Source organism: Lithobates pipiens, unplaced genomic scaffold, assembly GCF_037356315.1.
Source record: "Lithobates pipiens isolate NorthernLeopardFrog02 unplaced genomic scaffold, aLitPip1_a1.2 Scaffold_19, whole genome shotgun sequence".
Lineage (NCBI taxonomy): Eukaryota > Metazoa > Chordata > Amphibia > Anura > Ranidae > Lithobates > Lithobates pipiens.
Window position 1 is genome coordinate 580,617,548 of NW_027507764.1, and position 21,259 is coordinate 580,638,806.

The window sequence follows — 21,259 nt, forward strand, 5'->3', positions numbered from 1 at the left end:
TCTCTATAGTCCACACATGGACGGAGGGACTGATCTTTTTTAGTGACAAAAAAGATTCCAGCTCCTGCTGGGGAAGTTGAAGGACGGATGAACCCCTTCTCTAGGTTTTCGTCCAAGTAGGTCTTCAGTGCCCCCTGCTCCTTTTCTGATAAAGGGAATATGCGTCCGAAAGGAATCTCGGCCCCAGGGAGTAGCTCGATCGGACAATCATAGGGACGATGGGGAGGCAGAGTGTCTGCTCCCTTTTTACTGAACACATCAATAAAGTCATGGTAGTGCTTGGGCACAGTCTGCAGTAGGTCTTGATCAGAGTCTAAACATAAAAGGGTGGCGGAAGGCTTGGTGGAATCTGTTAGGCAGTGTTTCAAGCAATAGGAAGATGGAAATGTGACTTCTCTGGTAACCCAATTGATGTAGGGGTTGTGGGCTTGGAGCCAGGGTATGCCCAGAATGATCGGGAACATGGGAGAGGAGATGACATCCAACGTCAGAAATTCCTTGTGTTGAGAGGAGATAGTGACAGGTAGAGGGAGAGTCTCTTGAATTACCTTTCCAGAACTGATGCTAGACCCATCGGCCAGAAAAACTGAGAGTTCATGAGCCTTGCCTCGTAACGGGATGCCCTGTCGGCCCGCAAAGGTGGAGTCTATGAAGCAGCGGCATGCCCCGGAGTCAATGATAGCGTTGACTGTCACCGTCCTTCCTTGGAGCTGTAGTGAGAGAGGAACAGCAAGGTGGGTTGAATTGGCAGTCAATGCAGAGAGACTGGTAGAAGCAGAAGGTAGACACTTACTTGTCTTGACAGGGCAATTAAAGACATAGTGACCCGAACCACCGCAGTAGAGGCAGAGATTCTGCTGCCGGCGACGTGCACGCTCTTCTGGAAGCAAAGCGGGGCGCAGTAGTCCTAATTGCATGGGCTCGGAGGTGTCAGGAGCCGTACAGGGCGGAATAGGACTGGACGGAGGTACATAGCGAGAAGCAGGCATTGGGGCTCTCGCTGTCATCCAGACTGGACGGGCTTGCTGAGCGGAGCGCTCTGATCTTCGCTCCCTGAGACGGCGATCAATCTGGATTGTCAAGGAGATCAGGGCCTCCAGGGTTTCTGGTATACCGACTCGAGCCAGTTCATCCTTAAGTCCTTCGGATAACCCCATGCGAAATTGATGCCTTAAAGCCGCATCATTCCATTCCGTGTCTGCGCTCCAGCGTCGAAAGTCCGAGACATAATCCTCAGCCGGTCTGCGGCCCTGCTGGAGCGCAAACAGAGCAGATTCAGCCGTGGCAGTCTTTTGGGGGTCCTCGTAAAGCTGAGCCATGGCCTCAAAGAAGGATTGCAGAGAGAAGGTTGCGACTGAATCTCCTTCAAGTAAACGGTGGGCCCAGGTCTGCGGTTCACCTTGTAGGAGGGAGATTACAAATCCTACCTTCGTGGCTTCCAGGGAGAAAGTCCGTGGTTGTAGGGCAAAATAGAGTTGACAAGCGTTCCGAAAAGCCCGAAATTTGGTTCGATCCCCAGAAAACCTTTCCGGAATGGGTACCCTTGGTTCAGGTGGAAGCATGACAACGGATGGTGAGGCGACGGGCTGTGCTGATAGGGAGGACGGAGCAGGGGCCACGTGACCAGTATCTGTAAGGTCCTGGACCTGTCCTTCAAGCCTGGCGTAGCTATCTTGAAGCGATTTTACCGCTTGGGTAAGGGCCGACAGGTGCGTGCAGATCTCCTTCATGGGAGAGGTCTCTCCTGCGGGCTCAGTCATGGCTGTTTCGTACTGTTAGAGTCCAGATGTGGAGCCCGACTTGTAGGAGGAGACCTCTCTTACAGCGCTGGTTCAGGAGCCGCTGGAATGGGAACAGCGGTCTCGAGAGCACAGTGGGTAGGAGGGCCTGCTGGATAGGGCCGCTGGAGCTGGTAGAAGAGCGGAGATCCCTCTGAAGGCTGAGTGGACTGCGGTTTGCTGGAAGCAGGCAGTAGCTTCAGAAGCCGAAGATTGGAACTGGCAGCAGGCTGGAGAAGAGTCAGACGGTCCGGGTCAGAAGGTAAGCAGACTGGTGGTAACGGAAGGCAGAAGAGGTGTCGGTAAGCAGGCAGAGGTCGGCAACGGAATCACAAGCAGAAGAGGTTTCGAGGTCAGGCAGGCCGGGTCGGGATTGGAGAAGGCAGAGAAGTCAAGCAAGCCGGGTCGATAACGGTAGCAGGTAATCAGGTTCAGGATCAGGTATTCAAAGGTAACCGGGTTCAGGATCAGATATTCAGACACACGGAAGCTGAGACGAAACAGCGCCGCACCGGCGCACTTGAGGGTCCTTTAAACGCTCAGTGGCGGGAAGGAGCGCACGCACGCCACGCACGACCACGTGAACGAGCGCGCGTACGAATCGCCACTCGCGAACGTGCACACTAACGCGTAAACGAACGCGTACGCGAACGCGTACGCGAACGCGCAGAAGACACACGCCGACGCCTGTGTGCACGCAGCTGTACCTGTCTATTGCTGGTAAGTTCCTGACAGAACCCCAGCCAGGGCCCTTCCCTCCGAGTCCGGCGGTGGAACTCCAGGGCGTGGTCACAGGTATGACCTTTGTGAGCCCTGTAGTTCCACCACTGGCATCAGTAGTTTTTTTTATTACTTATTTTTTATTTTTAGGTGCCCCATTGGGGGACTGTCCCTAGGCAGGATGGGGTCCCATCCCCAGAAGAGATGAGGTCCTTTTCTCCAGGGCAGATGAAGTTACTGCCCACAGGTGATAAGGGGTCCCTGTCCCCAGGGGAGATGAGGGTCCCTGTCCCCACGTGAGAAGGGGCCCCTGTCCCCAGGGGGGAGATGGAGGGGGTATGTAATGGTGTGTGGGGGATGGGGTCCTCTCACTCACCATGACTAAGCTGCAGGCCGCGCACTCATCCATTTTGGCCTGGGCTCCATCCAGTGTGCTGGACGGGCAATCAGCATATCTCCCAGAAAGACCTTTCATCATCTGTGTATGACGGGGAGGAGGGGGGCTGGCAGACAAGCCTGCAGTGTCCTCCGGGAGCTCTCATAGGGCTGCACTGCATCTGTGTGCTTAAAGTTTCTTTACCTGGGAGAAGTATGCAGTGCAGTGTGGGCTGGACTCGGGGGGGGGGGGGGGGGAGCGGGACTCTGGCTGGGGAGAACAGACATTGGACTGAGCGGCAATGCATGGAGCAGGAGAGGGGCACTCTGAGGAGCCGGCCGAGGACACAGGTCATGCGGGGAATGCACAACTAAAGAGCAGCCAGTGCGATAGTCGAGCATGGAGCTCTGCTAGTCACCCTCCACCTCCAGCCACCCCTGTGCATGGTGCACTGGTACCCCTAGCCGCCTATGCTGCTGCCGGCCATATGTAGAGGGGGCTGCATGGGCCCCCTGCAGCACAGGGCCCAGTTGCGGTCGCGACTGCTGCACCCCCTATAGTTACGCCCCTGGCTCCTCCTATAAGGATTCATCCTGCACAGGCTCAGCAATGGCTTCCTTCAACATAAAGGCTCCAATTAGGATTTATCCTGTATAGGCTTTGTAATGGCTCCATTCAGCACAAAGGCTCTTCCAATGGTAATTTTCCAGTATAGGCTCCACCCAGTAATAAAGTTCCTCCTATATATCCTGTACAAGCTCCATAGTTTCTCCGCTCAACATAAAGGCTCTGCCTGTGAGGACTTATCCTGCCAGAAGTTAAACAGGGGGGGGGAGGTATTTCTTTTAGCTGTAATCCACTTGATCGACAGATACAAATGTGGCCCGTGTACCTTTTTTTTTATAGGCCTATAGAATATTTACCAACATTATGGTTTCAAAATCCTGGGACACTGATAATCCCACCCAAGGTTCGCATTTCATCTGCCCACTTTGGGTGTGACCAAATCATTCCCACTTTACAGTTTTGTCCTGTACAGACCTTTGCTTCTTAGTAGGAAGGGATCGTCCATCATGCCCATTTTACGGGTTGGTCCCTGCTAAACTCTGCCTCTAAATATGCCTCAATCCCCACAATTAATGCCTTTTTGAGTTACTGCATATGTACAGGGACACCTTTTTTCACCAACCTGCCAAACTTCCAGGTCCATCACCAATGACTGCACTCTAGACAGCTCAATCCTTCCAACCTCCCAGAGCAAGGAAACCTTTTATCTCTATACCACATTTTATCTACCTTCCACATTTCTTATCCACCATCACCAATCAGTTTGTTGTCAGGGACAAAGAGAACATTGGCATAACATTTTTCATTCCCGGGTACCACTAACAGCCTTCTTGCCCTAGTTTCACTTAAAAGTGAGTCCCCACTCCCAGTGGGAGCAAAAAGAGTGTACATTTTCCAGCTCATGCATGATACCATGCCTGACACCTCACCCCACATTCTTCCTGGCTGGGCCAGGTACCAGTTCCAGTGATAGGCCATGGATAAGACGCGATACCGGTAAATTTTAATGTTTCATTTTCACAACTTCAGAACATAAAACTTCAGGGCATGCACCTTCAAATCAATTCTGGTAGTGGTCAGGTCAGTCTCTCTCGGATGCTGTGCCCAATTACATCCTATCTAGGGCACCAGGGGCTTTCCAGGTATCCCCCAGCTGGTGAATACCAATCACTGGAAACTCTACATCTCTGCAGAAAGGGACCCACCAAGTCCCATGAGGGGCAGCTTTACAGATTAAAGTGGAACTAAGCTCCCTGTTGACATGAACTATTTTTAATCCTTATTCTACTAGCATTAGTAAATAGATAGGAAGGTATATTGTATAAATTGTTATAAACTTTTTTTTTTTTTTTTTTTTTACATTTCCTCAGTTGCTTTTTAGTTTCTAGTCTAGGCCAAAATGATGCCTGCATGTCTGATCTAAAGGCAGATAGATTCCAGGAAGTAAATACTACGTGGATGGCAAAAGGGTGGTATGGCATGCCCAGAACTGTAGTATAATAGAACTTAAGGACATGCAACAAACTGTCTCTGGCTTCCATGAAGATTACAAAGGCTGTGTTCCCATGGGACAAACTGTGCTGTCCAACTGGTAAAAACAATTCCACCTTCAGACTCAGGTACTCTCCATCCTCAGAGTAATGCGCAAAGCACCCGGCTCCTCACTAGAATCCCCAAGCAGAGGTGTAGGATATATTTGATGGCTCTAAGCTTTCCCTTGCTAGCTGGGTATTGCACCTGGCTGCTTCTCTTCGATAGGATCTGGGGTGTAGAATTGAAGCTACTCACTTAGCCCCCTGTAAAGATCCTGTAGCTTATGTGGTGACTGCTGAACAGGCCCTTTGCTGGACAGGTCCCAATGGCTCCCAGGGTGACTCAGCTAAGTCTAGCTGAGGCTGAAGGGGTGCGAGGCTTCCTCAGCTGCGATTCTCTCTCGCTCTCTCTCTATTCCCGCCTGGCTCCTTCCTTCTGGGTCTTTCTGACTGGGGGCAGAGCCCCCCGGCATAGGGGTCCCCTCCCAGGCCACCGGACCCTGTACTTTGCTCCCACATGGCCAGGTTCCAGAATACTTAAGGGCTATCTCTCCACCTTCTGGGCTATCCCCACCCAGGGATTGTAGCTAGGGGAGCCAGGGTTAATCTGTTGTTAGTTAGGTTGGCAGACTCTCTGCTACCTCCCCCTGGCATTTAGAAACTCCGGGAGTACTAGAACTTAGAGGGCGGAGGGGAAGAGATGGGGCCTAAATATTTTGGGATATAAATATTCAGGCCTTATCTCTTCCCCTCCACCCTCTAAGTTCTAGAACTCCCCAGGAGCTTCTGGAAGCCAGGGTTGGTAGCAGAGACTGACTCAGCTTTTTGAGCACTGTCAACCTAACTACCAACTACGGATTAATCCTGGCTCCACTGGCTACAGCAGGAGCCCAACTAAATGTACCTACTGTACACAGGGGGTGCTACAATAAATTCTCACAACTCAGATTATTAATATCTTAGAGGAGAGCACCACCTAGGGGCCAAACTGAGAATTGTACTAACGCCCCCTACTAGTGTACTGTACATAGCCACTACCTCCTGATTGCCTGTAAAGAGGAACACCATGTATCACCAAACTGACAAACTCCCAGTCCTTTACCAATCATTGCACACAGCTCATTCCTTCCAAATTCCTGGGCTGACGGACATCTTTTGTCACCAACCTTCCTGTCAGGGTCAGGGGTCAGTCTCGGAGACCAGGAGCTCTAGCATGAGAGAGGCTCCCACCAACCAGCAGGACAGGTATACAAGCAGGGCACCCTGGCAGATGATGTTGGCTCACTCAAACACAAATCAGTAACTAGTGTTCACCAGAGCTCTTGATGGTGGAGTTGGGTTTAGCTGCATGTTAATACCAGGTTGCGGTCCTCAGGATCGCCACTAGGGATGAGCCAAACACCCCCCGGTTCGGTTCGCACCAGAACTTGCGAACGACCCCCGCGTTCAGTACGAACGTTAGAACCCCATTGAAGTCTATGGGACTCGAACGTTCGAATTGGAAAGTGCTAATTTTAACGGCTAATATGCAAGATAGTGTGCTAAAAAGGGTTTGGGGACCTGCCTCCTGCCTCAGGGGACATGGGTCACTGCAAAAAAAAGTTTTAAAAACTGCCGTTTTGGCGGGAGCACTGATTTTAATGACGATTAAAGTGAAAAAAAAAAAGTGAAATATTCCTTTAAATATGGTGCCTGGGGGGTGTCTGTAGTATGTCTGTGAAGTGCCACGTGTTTCCCGTGTTTAGAACAGTCCCTGCACAAAATGACATTAAACGGAAATAACACCATTTAAAACTGCTTGCGGTTTTAATGTTATATCTGGTTCCTGCAATATGGTTGAAAATCATTGAGAAACATGGCATGGGTAGCCCTCCCTGCCCATTACCAGCCTATTTGGGTCTTGTACGCATATTAAGGGGAACCCCGTACCCATATTAAAAAAAGGAAATGCGTGTGGCCCCCAGGCCCTATATACTCAGAACAGCAGTATACAGGCGGTGCAAACAAGACAGGGACTGTGTAGGTTTGTTGTGTTAAGTTGAATCTGTTTGTCATTTTCAACCGGTACATTTTTAAAGTGTAGCTCCAGTCAAAAAAAATATCTTTAAGCTTTTTGGAAAACATAGGGAAGGGTTATCACCCCTGTATAATTTGTTTTGTCGTCCATCTTTTTTCATCTCACTTGCTGCTGTCTCCTTGCGTTTGCAAGTAGGAGATGTTTGTAAGTTGGATGTTTGAAAGTAGGGGCCTGCCCTATATTATAGCGGTATGTACTGGGTACAGAGCACGCAGACAGCACGCACTCTCCTAACACTACTGACTGCAAGCTCTATTATTAACCACTTGTTAGCCCAATGTTTGCATAAAGTGAAAGATGAAGTTATGCTGAGTAAATAGATATCAAACATGTCACTCTTCAAAATTGCACATGCCCGTGGAATGGCGCCAAATGTCGCTACTTAAAAAATCCCCATAGGCGACGCTTTAATTTTTTTTTTACTGGTTACATGTTTTGAGTTGCAGAGGAGGTCTAGGACTAGAATTATTGCTCTCGCTCTAACATTCTCGGCGATACCTCACATGTGTGGCACATGCGAGCACATGGGGACATGGGCGCTTTAATTTTTATTTTATTTTTTTATTGTTCATTTTACTTTATTTATTTTAGTTTGACATTTTTTTCCCCAAAAATATATTTTTGATCACTTTTATTCCTATTACAAGAAATGTAAACATCCCTTGTAATAGGAATATGGGGTGACAGGTCCTCTTTACAGTGAAATCTGGGGGGTCAATATGACCCCACATCTCACCTCTAGGCTGGGAAGCCTGAAATAAAAAATAAAAAAAAGATTCTGGCTTTGATCGTACTGGCGAGTTGGTAGAAGCACCGGAGGGCGGTGAGGGGTGGGGGGCGTCTATGGCTGGGTATTTCAGGGTATCACCGAGTATGGCTGGGTATCTCTGAGTATGGCTGGGTATGGCAATTTATGGCAGGGTATTACAGAGTATTGGCGGGGTATTGGCGGGGTACTACAGAGTAATAGCAGGGTACTGCAGAGTATTGGGGGGTACTACAGAGTAATGGCAGGGTACTGCAGAGTATTGGGGGGTACTGCAGAGTAATGGCGGGTACTGCAGAGTAATGGCGGGTACTGCAGAGTAATGGGGCGTACTGCAGAGTAATGGGGGTTACTGCAGAGTAATAGGGGGTACTGCAGAGTAATGGCAGGGTACTGCAGAGTATTGGGGGGTACTGCAGAGTAATGGGGGTTACTGCAGAGTAATGGCAGGGTACTGCACTGCAGAGTATTGGGGGGTACTGCAGAGTAATGGGGGTTACTGCAGAGTAATGGGGGTTACTGCAGAGTAATGGCAGGGTACTGCAGAGTAATGGCGGGTACTGCAGAGTAATGGCGGGTACTGCAGAGTAATGGCGGGTACTGCAGAGTATTGGGGGGTACTGCAGAGTAATGGGGGTTACTGCAGAGTAATGGGGGGTACTGCAGAGTAATGGCAGGGTACTGCACTGCAGAGTAATGGCAGGGTACTGCACTGCAGAGTAATGGCAGGGTACTGCAGAGTATGCACTGGTATTGCAGAGTATTGGCAGGGAATTGGGGGGTTAAATTCGGTGGGCAGCGATGTGGGCACTGCAGATGCAGCCCACATCGCTGCTGATACCGATCTCTTTCCCCTCCGCTGTACCGATCGGTACAGAGAGGGGAGGGAGGAACAGGCGTCATAACATGACGCCGGTTTGTTTCCAAGTGATCACTCCGTCATTTGACGGAGCAATCACGTGGTAAACGGCCGCTATGAGCGGCCGTTTACCGTGATCCGTGATGCGACCCGGCGGTCACGGATGCTCTCGAGTGCGCACACCTCGGGGCACGCGAGAGCAGAATTCTGGGAGGCCGTTAATTAACGGCCTCTCAGAGTTAAACAACCCCCCTGAAGCCGTTAATCGGCAATGGGCAGTTGTTAAGTGGTTAAAGCTAGATCACTAGCTATATAGGTGAGGTGAATATAGTGGTGTATACTGCAGTCAGGGCACAGACAACAACCACTACACAGTAGCAAGATAGGAAATCAGCCAAAAACGATTGGTGTGTACTGTGTTGAAGGTACACAGAACACCCACTGCTTCAGATGCTAAGTAACACACTACAGGAGGCCGCCTCAAAGGCGGCCTTATATAGTGTGGGGCGTGCACTACACAGCCTGAGCTATGATTGGCCACAGGCAGGATGCCTGTGGCCAATCATGGCTCTCCTCGCTGCTGGCGCTGCGATTGGCCAAGCATGCGGGGTCACAGTGCATGCTTGGCCAATCATGGGGCAGCAATGCACTGCGCCACCGCAGTGCATTGTGGTCCGCGCGCGCGTCACTCGAATTTTGACGCGAACGGCCCAAACGTTCGGAATTCGCCGAACGGCCGAACAGCCAATGTTCGAGTCGAACGTACGTTCGACTCGAACACGAAGCTCATCCCTAATCGCCACACCAGGAGGTCAGCAAGCCAGGATCCAGTCGCAGATATAGCAGGTAGGGATGAAGCAGAAGCGTAGTCAGTAACAAGCCAAAGGTCGGGAACAAGTGGTAATGGAGAAAAGGACAGCTGCAGGTAGAAAAGGGAGCAAGATATTGGTTGGGTTGGAAAGAGCACAATAATCTGACAAAGAAGTATAGAGATATGGCATAAATCAGGAAGTTCATGGGAGGAGCAAAGAGTTCAAGGTTCAAGAGAAACAAGACACAAAACAAAAAAGTATAAAGAATCAGGGAGCTGTCCAACATCTCAGGTGACTCAGCAATAAGAGCCACTGCCGGACACAGCAGAGGATGTGGGTTTGGATCCTGGTCCTGACAATGCCATTGTCCTTATTTATCATCGACCAATGTACACAGTTCATTTCATCCCAACTTCCCAGGGTGAGGAACACCTTTTATCCCCAACCTACCACACTCCTAATCTATCACCAACCAATGCATTTTACACGACACATTCCACTTGAATTTCCAGGGTGGGGGACACCTTTTATCTCTAACCTGTGCCACATTCCAAGTCCATCACCCATTTATTACAGCATAAGACTGCCACTGACTATCAATGCTGGGATGAAGGGGTTTCCTAAGTCTACCACTGACCACCAATGCTGGGGGGCTTAATATTACCACCACCAATGAAGGGGGAGATTTTTTTCAGCCACTGACACCAATGGTGGGGCTTATTTTGCCCCCACGCTATAAGTTATTCACTTTATTCAAAGCCATGCCCCAGGGTGTTCTTCTTGATACTTTCAAAGTGGCCCTCCTATTTTCCCATGTTGGCAGCTATAGAGAAAATGTTGTCCCTGAGTTCCTGCATGTCACACAGGTTGATATGCTACGTTTTGAATCGCTGCATACAGGGTGCAAACCGTATTTAGAGCTGTTAATGTATGCCCTTCATCGCCCTATTCTGCTCCCAACCCCCGGCATGCATGATATTTCATTTTATGATTATTTCTGAAAAATATTTTAATGTCATTAAGCATAATATCACTACCTGCTAACAATGGTGTCACCTCTCTTTCGTTCTCTCTCTCTAGGTGGCCGCTCTGTGTACCTACCCAGACATGCTGGACACTGATCACTTTGCAGAGGACGCTAAGCATCGGGCCCGGGAGATCTTGAAAAACTTGGATAATGGTTCAGTGGGTGAGCCTGGGGTCTCTGTGGTAGATCGTCAGTCTGGGGTAATACACAAGAACACTTTTTAGATGCATTACTGCAGCATTTAAATCAAGGTAACACAATGAGTAATGGAGTTATTCAGTTTCTATGTACACACTGCACTTTTTTATTACTTTTTTGCATCACCTCAATACAATCAAATAAGACGTTACTTCTGGTTTACGCGATGATGCCACTAGCTCCGCCCTGATGCGTTTCTTTACAGTCACATGACTTGCATGTCTGTATTGAAGTGATGCCGATGCCTTAGTACCTTAAGGGGGTGATACATGCAGTTTTCAGCTATATATACTGCTGTGCATCAGTTCTTAGTGCACTTAACATCGTGAGTGCACAATTTAAAGGAATTACAATTTTTTTATTTTTTTAATGGTATGCACGATGATTGCCTTGATTTGATTCTTTGAAGTTTTGATGGAGAGAGCAGTGATGTCTTGGAGAGCTTTATACATACTGTAGTGAAAGGCCTTCAAAAAATACAAGGCTGAGGAATCATCATCAGCATTCAGACATTACAAAGAATGCAACAAGAAATGTAAGGGTGCAACTAGGGCAGCTAAGATAGAACACGAAAGACACATAGCGGAAGAGAGAAAAAAAAATCCCAAGAAATTCATTAAGTATATAAACAGTAAAAAAGGTAGGACAGACCATATTGGCCCCATAATGAATGAGGAAGGAAATATAGTACAAAGGATGGAGAGATGGCTAAAGGTATTAAATGTATTCTTCTCCTCAGTCTTCACAAAGGAATCGGGTTTCAGTAACCAAAACTGCAGTGTTTATCCTCATGACACATCACAGGAAGCACCTCCATTTTGTTATACTGTTAACCCTTTCCCTGTTTCCCTACCCATCCCAGTTTTGTCAGTACATTCGCTCCTAGGCTTGGGAGCTCATATTGTTTTTCAAACTCTGAGACATAGTTTCTTGGGCAGGGGGAGGATGAAGCGCCCTGGGGTTTAGTCAGGGATCTCCTCACCAAATTCCTTGTCAGGAGTAGCTACTGTGGATCGTTGTTAGAGATCTATTGATTTATCCCTAAGTTTGTCCTTGTTGTCGTTTACTCTTCTGCCACTAGGTGGCCGGGCACTTGGTGGCATTAGATGTGAGAAGGACATTTCAAGGTAAAGTTATGGGTATATGGGATATCTCAGCCAATGGGCAGGGGTTTCTTTGAATCCTATATATTCAGGTGGAGTCAGGTGATCTAGGTTCTGTGTCACCCGGACTGCCATCTGGGTGGACATTTGTCATCTGCCCTGGGCTGCTAGGCTGGAGATTGGGCCTATCCCGAGGGGCATCTGGCTGCCAGGCTGTGTGAGGCCCTATCCAGAAGTAAGAGGGCAGAGCAGGGTTGGGACTGCGGCTTCCAGTCCAACCAAAAGTGACAGTTCTGCCGGCCTGAGAACCTGTCATGGTCAGAGGTAGAAGGGAAATTGTCGCCACTAAGGGACCAGCCACCTTTACCAGGGACCACAGTGAGTAACTGAAGCAAGTATCGGAGTAACATTCTCACCGAGCGGGCACGGTGGAGAATCGGGAAACTTCAGTCGGTGATCAAGTCAGGGACCCAACCGGCGGAGGTCACGCTTGCAGAGCAGCCTTCCGTGTCAAGCCAGGGACAGAGCCGGTCAGCAGGGGTGAAGCTTGAAAGGTATCTGGAGTGCCAAGCTAGGGACCCAGCAGGGAAGCATGGGTGACGCTTGAGGGAGATACCACCGCAAAAGCCTTGAGGAACTCACGGGATTCAGGGTCAGTGAATCAGAGCAGGGGGAGTGAGAGACTAGGAGCTCAAGGGGCTGAAGTGCTACAAGTGGACATTGTAGTGAAGCTGAGAGAACTGTTGAACTTTGCGTTAGGAACTGTTAAGTACTGTAGCCATAGGGGACAGCAAACCCACACGTGCAGAAGTGGCACCTTGCTGGGGCCTTTCCCTGTACAGCTGTCTTCCTGTTGAGGAGAGGAAAAAGAAAATATAGAGATGCGCCAACAAACAATAAATGTAGCTGTCACAATTATCAGTAAACAGTACTAAATTCACTGTAAAGTCTTTCCCTTATTAAATTGATGAAAGTCCACAGTAAAATAAATTTTTGTGTTGAAAGTGAATCTCTCAGCATCAAATAAATGCACCACGTGATTCCACACAAGTATCAAAATGTGCCCAGCCACCGACAAAAGATTGTGCTTACCAGATGGTAAAAGCGCAAGGAGCCTTATGGTAAAAGTCAATCGCAACCTCTCACTTATACCAGATGTCTTGCTTTCCCAGGAGCCACACTTCATATACTGTAGGTCACTGCGGTGCTCCACACTCCCATTAAAAAGCAATGAATGTGCTCAAAAGAGAAAAAGAAAAACTTCCCATAGCGTAAAACCATTATTATTCTTTAATCGTAAAAAGAGATGCACTTACATAAAAAAAAGTATATCCAATGGTGTAAATACAAGCCGGCCGGCAATCCAAGGAGCCCGTCCTCCTCTCGTACAACGTGGTGACATCACAGCGTGCCCTCCCAGATGCGTTTCGTCAGAAGTGACATTTTCAATGGGGAATGGGCCTACCCCTGTACAGCTGTCTTCCTGTTGAAGTCTTGGAGTCTGCTTATTGAAATTGCAACCACTTAAGGGTGTCCTGGCCCTAACCCTCTTTCGCTTGCAAAATATAAAAAGGACTGTTAAAAGAGAAAACCTCTTTTGCATCCGAGAAGTGTCTGGCGCCCAATGACTTTCACCATCTTTGCACCCACTATGCCTCACAACCCACTACATGGCCTCAAAGGTTCTCATTAGACTGGAAGAGGTTAGAAATTCTGCTACATTTAAAAAAGTGTATTGGTCAAAGCCCAGAAGTTTGTCTTTATGTCTCCACAGGCAGCTACAATCCAGATTTCATTGATTGGGTTATGCCCCCCAAGATCGCCAAGTTCATCGAACAGAGAGACGGCGGAGTCCCCAGTCACCCCAAGGATATTATCGTGACTGGGGGGATATCGAAGGCCATTCTGGTGAGTCTGTGAGTGGCAAAAGATCATTGACGACCTTTGAACCCTGTTAGTGGCACTTATTCCACTCTGGGTATATATTAGGTCATTATTTTTGCCTGTGACCCCATTTTGGGTAGCTGTGACACCCCCCAAAAAAAATGCAGGAGCTATGGTCACTGGTACATACATTATAAAAACATTATCAGGAGTTCTAACCCATACTTACGCTACTCAGAAATGTGTTTTTGATTTTCTTTGTGTCACTGTTATGGGAGAATTTTCATTATTTCTTGAAGATGTGAGAGAGTTTATTTTACACCTAGAGTCTCACTCTTTCTGCTGCATATTTCATAATGACATGAGAGCAGCCTTGGCAGGCGGGTGGCGCTGGGAACCGAGGCACAGAGATCCCCAAGAAGCTAGTGATTCCACCCAAAACTGAAACCTGAGCGGAGCAGAAGGCAGATGCTTTTTTAATCATGTTTGGCTGATGGATATTTTACACATCTCTAAATGAGGGTAAGGTGCATACAGGTGATGTGGTTTCCTATTGGCTGAATAAATGATCCACCAATCATAGGATACCCACCATTGGCAGAATTCACATTGCACAGTAGCATGCATTCAGCAAAGCTTTTTTTCAATTTCTGTGTACAATACAACTTGTCACAGGCTCTTAATATATACATTTTCCAGCATGCGGGTCATTTTCTATGTCACCTAATTCCAAGATCCTGGAAGGTTTCTGATGTCACTCATTCTCTGTTTCTCGGTAGAACGTGCTGGCACTGCTGGTGAATGAAGAGGAGCCGCTAAAGATGGGCATTGTGGTCCCCATGCCGCACTATCCGCTCTATTCAGATGCCATTGCACTGTTTGGTGCCACAAAGGTGGAGTATGTCCTGGACGAGGAGCGCGGATGGGCAGTGAATGTGGACCGTATTCGGGAATCTCTCAGAACTGCCCGGAAACACTGCGACCCAAAAGTCCTGTTTGTCATCAACCCTGGGAATCCCACAGGTACGGACCCACCAAGACTGATTTGCCAGTCTTCGCTGTCCACATGATTGCCCCAGCCAATGCACATGTAGACTGCGCCACCCAAAGATCCTATTCCAAGTCTGACAGATGTGGGCTCTCTCTAGGCCAGTGGTCTCCAAATTGCAGCCCGGGGGTTGGATGCGGCCCTTTGCTTGCCTTTATCCGGCCCTTGAGGCATTATTCCTGTGACTGACACCATCAATAAGGCACTATTCCTTCCACTGACACCAATGATGGGGCACTATTTCTCCCACTGAAACCAATGATAGGGCACTATTCCTTCCACTGACACCAATGATGGGGCACTATTTCTCCCACTGAAACCAATGATGGGGCACTATTTCTCCCACTGAAACCAATGATGGGGCACTATTCCTCCCCCTAATACAAAAGATCGGGCATTGTGTATGCCCACTGGGTACAATCCAGCCCCCCTAAAGTCTGAATGACAGTAAACTGTCCGTTTGTTTAAAAAGTTTGAAGACACCTGCTCTAGGCTATCACTGACCACCCAAATTGTTGCAGATAGAATGGTAACAGTCATTTGAGTGCCACGTTCATCTCCTTATCGCTTCTCTGCCTTTTGGCTATGATCAAGTGTAGTATCTGTTCTTTTCTGTGTCCATTAGTGGTGGTCAACAATCGTTCTGGCCATCTGGCTGGGTTGGATGGCTGTATAGTATCCGTTCTGTTATAATGTTGGTCTTGGGGGACCTTCCTCGTGGGAAAGAAACTGAATTAAGCGCCCACAGGGTAGGAGGAGTATTTTCCTGGTGTAGAAGATTCCGGGGAGTCCAGTGGCTCCTGCTTTGAGCGGTGCTACGTGGCCTGGCTGAGGGCTGGGAATGAAGAGAGCCTGGGCTGTCAAGTGCCCCCTGGGTGTGGCAACCCAGGTGCTCTGAATATCACCATGGGTTGGGACCCCACTGTGAGGATGAGCACTAGGCCACAACACCACCTTGTTTTTTTCTGCACCTCGCCTTATGAGCTAGACCTTTTGGCTAAGACGGGGGCAATTTTTGTTTTTGTGTCACAATGTGTAGCTATTGTCTTGCAAAGTGGTCTCTAAAGTGCGGCCCTTTGCTTTCTTTTATCTGACCCTTGTTCTCCCCACTTTCAGAAACAGAGGGGCATAGTTTCTGCAAGTGGCATCAACAACAGGGCACTTTTCCTCCCACTGACATCGATGAGGGAGCACTATTCTTCTTATTGACACCAATGATGGGGCACTATTCTTCCCACTGACACCAATGAGGGGGCACTATTCTTCCCACTGACACCAATGATGGGGCACTATTCTTCCCACTGACACCAATGAGGGGGCACTATTCTTCCCACTGACACCAATGAGGGGGCACTATTCTTCCCACTGACACCAATGAGGGGGCACTATTCTTCCCACTGACACCAATGAGGGGGCACTATTCTTCCCACTGACACCAATGAGGGGGCACTATTCTTCCCACTGACACCAATGAGGGGGCACTATTCTTCCCACTGACACCAATGAGGGGGCACTATTCTTCCCACTGACACCAATGAGGGGACACTATTCCTCCCACTGACACCAATGAGGGGGCACTATTCCTCCCACTGACACCAATGAGGGGGCACTATTCCTCCCACTGACACCAATGAGGGGGCACTATTCCTCCCACTGACACCAATGAGGGGGCACTATTCCTCCCACTAATACCAATGATGGGGCACTATTCCTCCCACTGACACCAATGATGGGGCACTATTCTTCCCACTGACACCAATGAGGGTGCACTATTCCTCCCACTGACACCAATGAGGGGGCACTATTCCTCCCACTGACACCAATGAGGGGGCACTATTCCTCCCACTGACACCAATGAGGGGGCACTATTCCTCCCACTAATACCAATGATGGGGCACTATTCTTCCCACTGACACCAATGATGGGGCACTATTCTTCCCACTGACACCAATGATGGGGCACTATTGATCTTTTATTAAAAAGAATCAAGCGACCAATTTTATACAAAAGTAAAAAACAAAACCATATTATAAAACGTCAACAGAAAACAAAGGAATACACATACACATCAACGTTCAGAATATATACAATATATACATAGTCCATTAGAAAACTATTTACATAAAGCAGCAGAGAGGGCCTAAGAGGCACAACCCATCACCTATGTACGCAGCCATTTATCAAAAATTAATCATAAATGAAAAAAATCTAGGGTGACAAGAGAGACAGCCACACCCGGGAAAGAGACTCCTGGCATTCAGGGAGGCTTGAAACCCCTCCATGCCTTCAACCAAGCCCCCTGACTCCGCTTGTCCCTCTCAAGCACCCAAATCTTCTCCACCTCATGCAGAATGTCATACACCACCACCTCAACAGGAAGGATTTTATGCCGAATGCTGACCTGACACCGTGCGTTCCAGGTGAAATAATGGACTACTAGGCTAACTAGAAAAAGTGTATCCAAACAAAAAACCCCACCAGTATTGAATGCTCCGTACGCCCACTCAGCATAACCCAGCCTGGAGAGGAAAGGGACACCGAGGGCCCGCCCCACCTGTTTGTACACCTCTATGTTAAAGGGGCAATGAAGCAGAAAATGGTCCATAGTCTCCTCCCGATCTGCACACTCCTCACGAGGACAGCTACGATGCATCCCACTGCGGAATTTCAAATTGCCCCGAACATAGAGCCTCCCATGGAAGCACAACCAGGCCAGATCCCTACATTTAGGGGGTACTCTGTCCAAATTAATCAATCTTAACCCTACCCTCAAAACTGGTCCTGGGCAATCCCTTAAGGCCAGTGGGTCATGAAAGACTTCGCTCAAGACTCGACTCATGAGGACTTTCCTCTGAACCGATCTGAGATCTTCAGCCGACAATCGCCACTGCCGCAGTAACTTCAGGCACGGAGCAACATAGGCTGGTAGCTGACCACGATGACCCCTGAGATTCTTCACTTGGCCACCTTCTTCCCAAAGTCGCAGAAAAGGCCTAAACCAAGATCTAAATATGCCTACCCATCCAGGAGGTTCCACTGCAAGCATATTACCAATGTTAAATTTGAGAAATAGCAGTGAAAAGAAAAGAACTGGGTTGACCATACCTAAGCCACCCTCCCTCCTGGATAGATAGGTGACATTCCTCTTGATGGGGGTTCAGTCTGTTCCCCCACAGCATCTGGAAGAACACACTACTGACCCTAGCATAGAGAGACACTGGCAAGATGCAGACAAAGCTGACATATAAGAAGATCGGAATCAGGTAAGTCTTAATCAGATCAACCCTTTCCCTCAGAGATAACTTCCATCTCTTCCAGCTGACCACCTTAGTATTGGCAATTTCCAGTCTGCCTTCCCAGTTTTTGAGGCCATAATCGCCGGGTCCAAATTCAATGCCTAGAATCTTAATTCTTTCCTGGGGCACTGGAAAGGTGTCCGGGAGATCAAACCCCTCACCTTCCTTTCCCATCCAGAAAACTTCACTCTTTTCCTGATTGATCTTGGAGCCTGATGCTTCAGAATACCATGATGTCAGAGAGACCACCTCCTCTGCTTCATCTGCCCCAGTGACAATCACCGACACATCGTCCGCATAGGCAACAACCCTCAAAGGTGGCTCACCCGGGAGCCCCACTGGCACCCCACACAACATGCCGCTCTCTAGCCTCCTGATGAAGGGGTCGATTGCAAACACATAGAGCAGGGGACTCAGAGGACAACCCTGGCGCACCCCAGAGCCAACCTCAAAGGACTGCCCAACCAAACCATTAACAAGAGGAAATCTTTCTGCCCCCTTATACAAGACCTTTAACCAATCGATAAAACCACCCGGCAGACCGTACTTACTAAGGAGCAACCACATGTACTCATGGTTAACACAATCAAAAGCCTTTGCCTGATCCAATGTCAGCAAAATACTTTCCCCAGCCTGCAGCCCTGCACCGCTCCAAGGTCTCCCGGACAGCTAAAACCGCTGTGAAGGTGCTTCTACCCTGGACCGAACAGTGCTGATGGTGAGAAAGCAAAGACTCTGCTACCGACGATAGGCGCCAGAAAATAATCTTTGCCAGTATCTTTCTATCGACATTAAGAAGGCTGATGGGGCGCCAATTCTCAATCATCGAAGGAGCTTTACCCTTTGAAAGAAGAATCACAGCCGAGTGCCTCATGGAAGGGGAAAGCACCCCCTCAGCAAGCAAACTGTTAAAAACCTCTACCAAATGTGGGGCCAGAATAGACTTAAAGGCTTTGTAAAACTCAGCCGTCAAGCCATCCGGTCCAGGTGACTTTTTGATGGCAAGCTGATCAATTGCCCTCATCACCTCTTCAACTGTGATCTCCTCTGTCAAATTCATCAATGGAACATCTCCACCATTCAGACCTGGGGTAGAGTCCAAAAAGCTGTCCATCCTGTCACGGTCAAGCTCTTTCCTCCCAAGAAGGTCAGCATAAAAGGACCTCACGACCTCCAGGATCCCCGACCTGGACTTTGTCAAGGAACCTGTACTGTCCTTAAGGCCAACAACTGTTTTAACAGCTACACCTTGTTTGCAGTTCTGGTAAGGGTCAGGCGAGTGGTACTTCCCATAGTCCCTCTCCAGAACCAAAGAGGCATGCTGGTCATATTGACACTTCCCGAGGAGGAGTTTCACTTCAGAGATTGCCCCAGGATCTCCTCCTCTCGAGACAAGAATATCCAGCTTCCTCCATAAACGTTGGTAGGTCATGTACTTATTGAACTGCTTTCTATTGGCTAGGCCCCTGAAGAATCCAGCAATCCTCTTTTTGGTCAGCTCCCACCACTCAGCCTTGCTGCTACAAAAGTCCAGGATGGTCACCTGAGCCTGAAAGAATTCCTCAAAGGATTGTCTAACATGTTCTTCCTTGAGTAGAGTCAAATTCAATCTCCAGGTGCCCTTGCCCCTCTGAGGGGCGTCTGAAGCATTCAGGACCACAGATAGCATACAGTGATCAGACAACTCTACTGCCTGCACCACTGGGGGCAAGAAAGCAGAGGTCTCCTTAAAAAAAAAAAAACTATCTATCCAACTCTGACTACTACCTCGATGAAAGGTGAACCCGGTGTCATCCGGGAGGTGCTTAATGTGCACATCCACAAGACCATCATCCCTAACCATACTATTTAAAAAAACGCTATCATATCCCAGCCTGTCCTTGAAGTCCTTCCTGTCCTTGGGCCTAGTTACTGTATTAAAGTCACCTCCAAAGACCACTTGCCGGGATGTAAAAAGAAATGGCTTGATCCTTGTAAAAAGGCATTTCCTGTCCCACTTTGTGTGCGGCCCATAAACATTAATTAAGCGCAGGTCCTGCCCCCCCACAAGGATGTCTAAGACCACGCATCTCCCAATCTCCACCTCAATAACCCGCCGTACATTTACCATACCGGTTTTAAACAACACCGCCACACAGCCATAAGGCTCGGCCGCAAGAGACCAGTAAGATGGACCATACCTCCACTCTCTCTTGGCCATATGAATATCTGCCAAGGAGATGAGCCTAGTCTCTTGCAAAAATAAAATTTCAGTGTCTAATTGGCTGAACAAAAAGAAGGCCATGGAACGAGCTCTTACTGACTTAATGCTGGCGACATTTATTGTCACCACTTTTAACGGAGGGGGAACCGCCATTTGGGTTATTGGGTGGATTGCTTCTTAGCTCCCCTCTGCTGCTCATCACCAGAAGCCTCTCTCTTTCTTGAAGCCGCCTTAAACTCCATTTCAGAATCGGAACTCCGTTCCGAAGAAGCTCCAGATGAAGAAACATACCATCCAGAGGACCTACGATGGTTGGAGACAAGCACTGGAACCTGTTCCGTCCTCACCACCTGCTTCCACTTCCCAACCTTCCTTCTCTCCTCCAGGTACTGCAGGTCAGCTTCAGAGATGCCATAATCTCTGTTTTTTTAGGAAGAAGCGACCTTTTTAGTACCTGCTACCACTCCTGGTGGGGGTGGTGTTCCCTTTGAGACAGACTTAGAGGGTGGGGTAACTGGCACGGGGGGCGCAGACTTGGAAGGTTCTGACACAAGAGGAGAGGATACAGTAGGCTGGGGGGACACAGAGACAGATACAGAAGGAATACTTACAGACACAGGAGGGGTGGCCACAGGAACTGGAGAGGGATCCTGAGCAGGACCAGGGTAGTCGGTCACCGCAGAGGAGGATGGCACATCAGGGGCCTCACCCTCCATCCCATCCAGCCTCGACAAGTCATCCATTACCTCCTTCTCCATATTGTGCCAGGCTTCAGGACATTTGCTGTAGGGATGGCCAAGGCGCAGGCACAGGTTGCACCTGATCATATCGGTGCAGTCCTTGGCCATGTGACCCTGACCCTGACACACTGAACATATCAAGGCTGAACAGGAGGAGCTCAAATGCCCCTTTTCTCCACAGCGGTGACACAGCTTCGGCTGACCAGGGTAGAAAATAGTCATCCTATCCCTCCCTATAAAAGCCGAGGAGGGCAGGTGACGGACAACATTCTC

General features: G+C 48.8%; 1 protein-coding gene and 1 pseudogene across 2 annotated transcripts in view; both read left to right on the forward strand.

Moving 5' to 3' along the window:
* The window catches only part of LOC143997693 (alanine aminotransferase 2-like), a 99,934-nt gene that overhangs the window by 22,721 nt on the left and 55,954 nt on the right, over window positions 1–21,259 (forward strand). For both annotated transcript variants that reach the window (XM_077493450.1, XM_077493449.1), the window contains exons 4-6: window positions 10,568–10,676; window positions 13,590–13,723; window positions 14,479–14,722. In XM_077493450.1, the coding sequence (XP_077349576.1) occupies window positions 10,568–10,676; window positions 13,590–13,723; window positions 14,479–14,722 (487 nt within the window). The remainder of the gene's footprint in view (window positions 1–10,567; window positions 10,677–13,589; window positions 13,724–14,478; window positions 14,723–21,259) is intronic.
* Window positions 15,311–15,400, forward strand: LOC143999752 (U2 spliceosomal RNA; annotated as a pseudogene).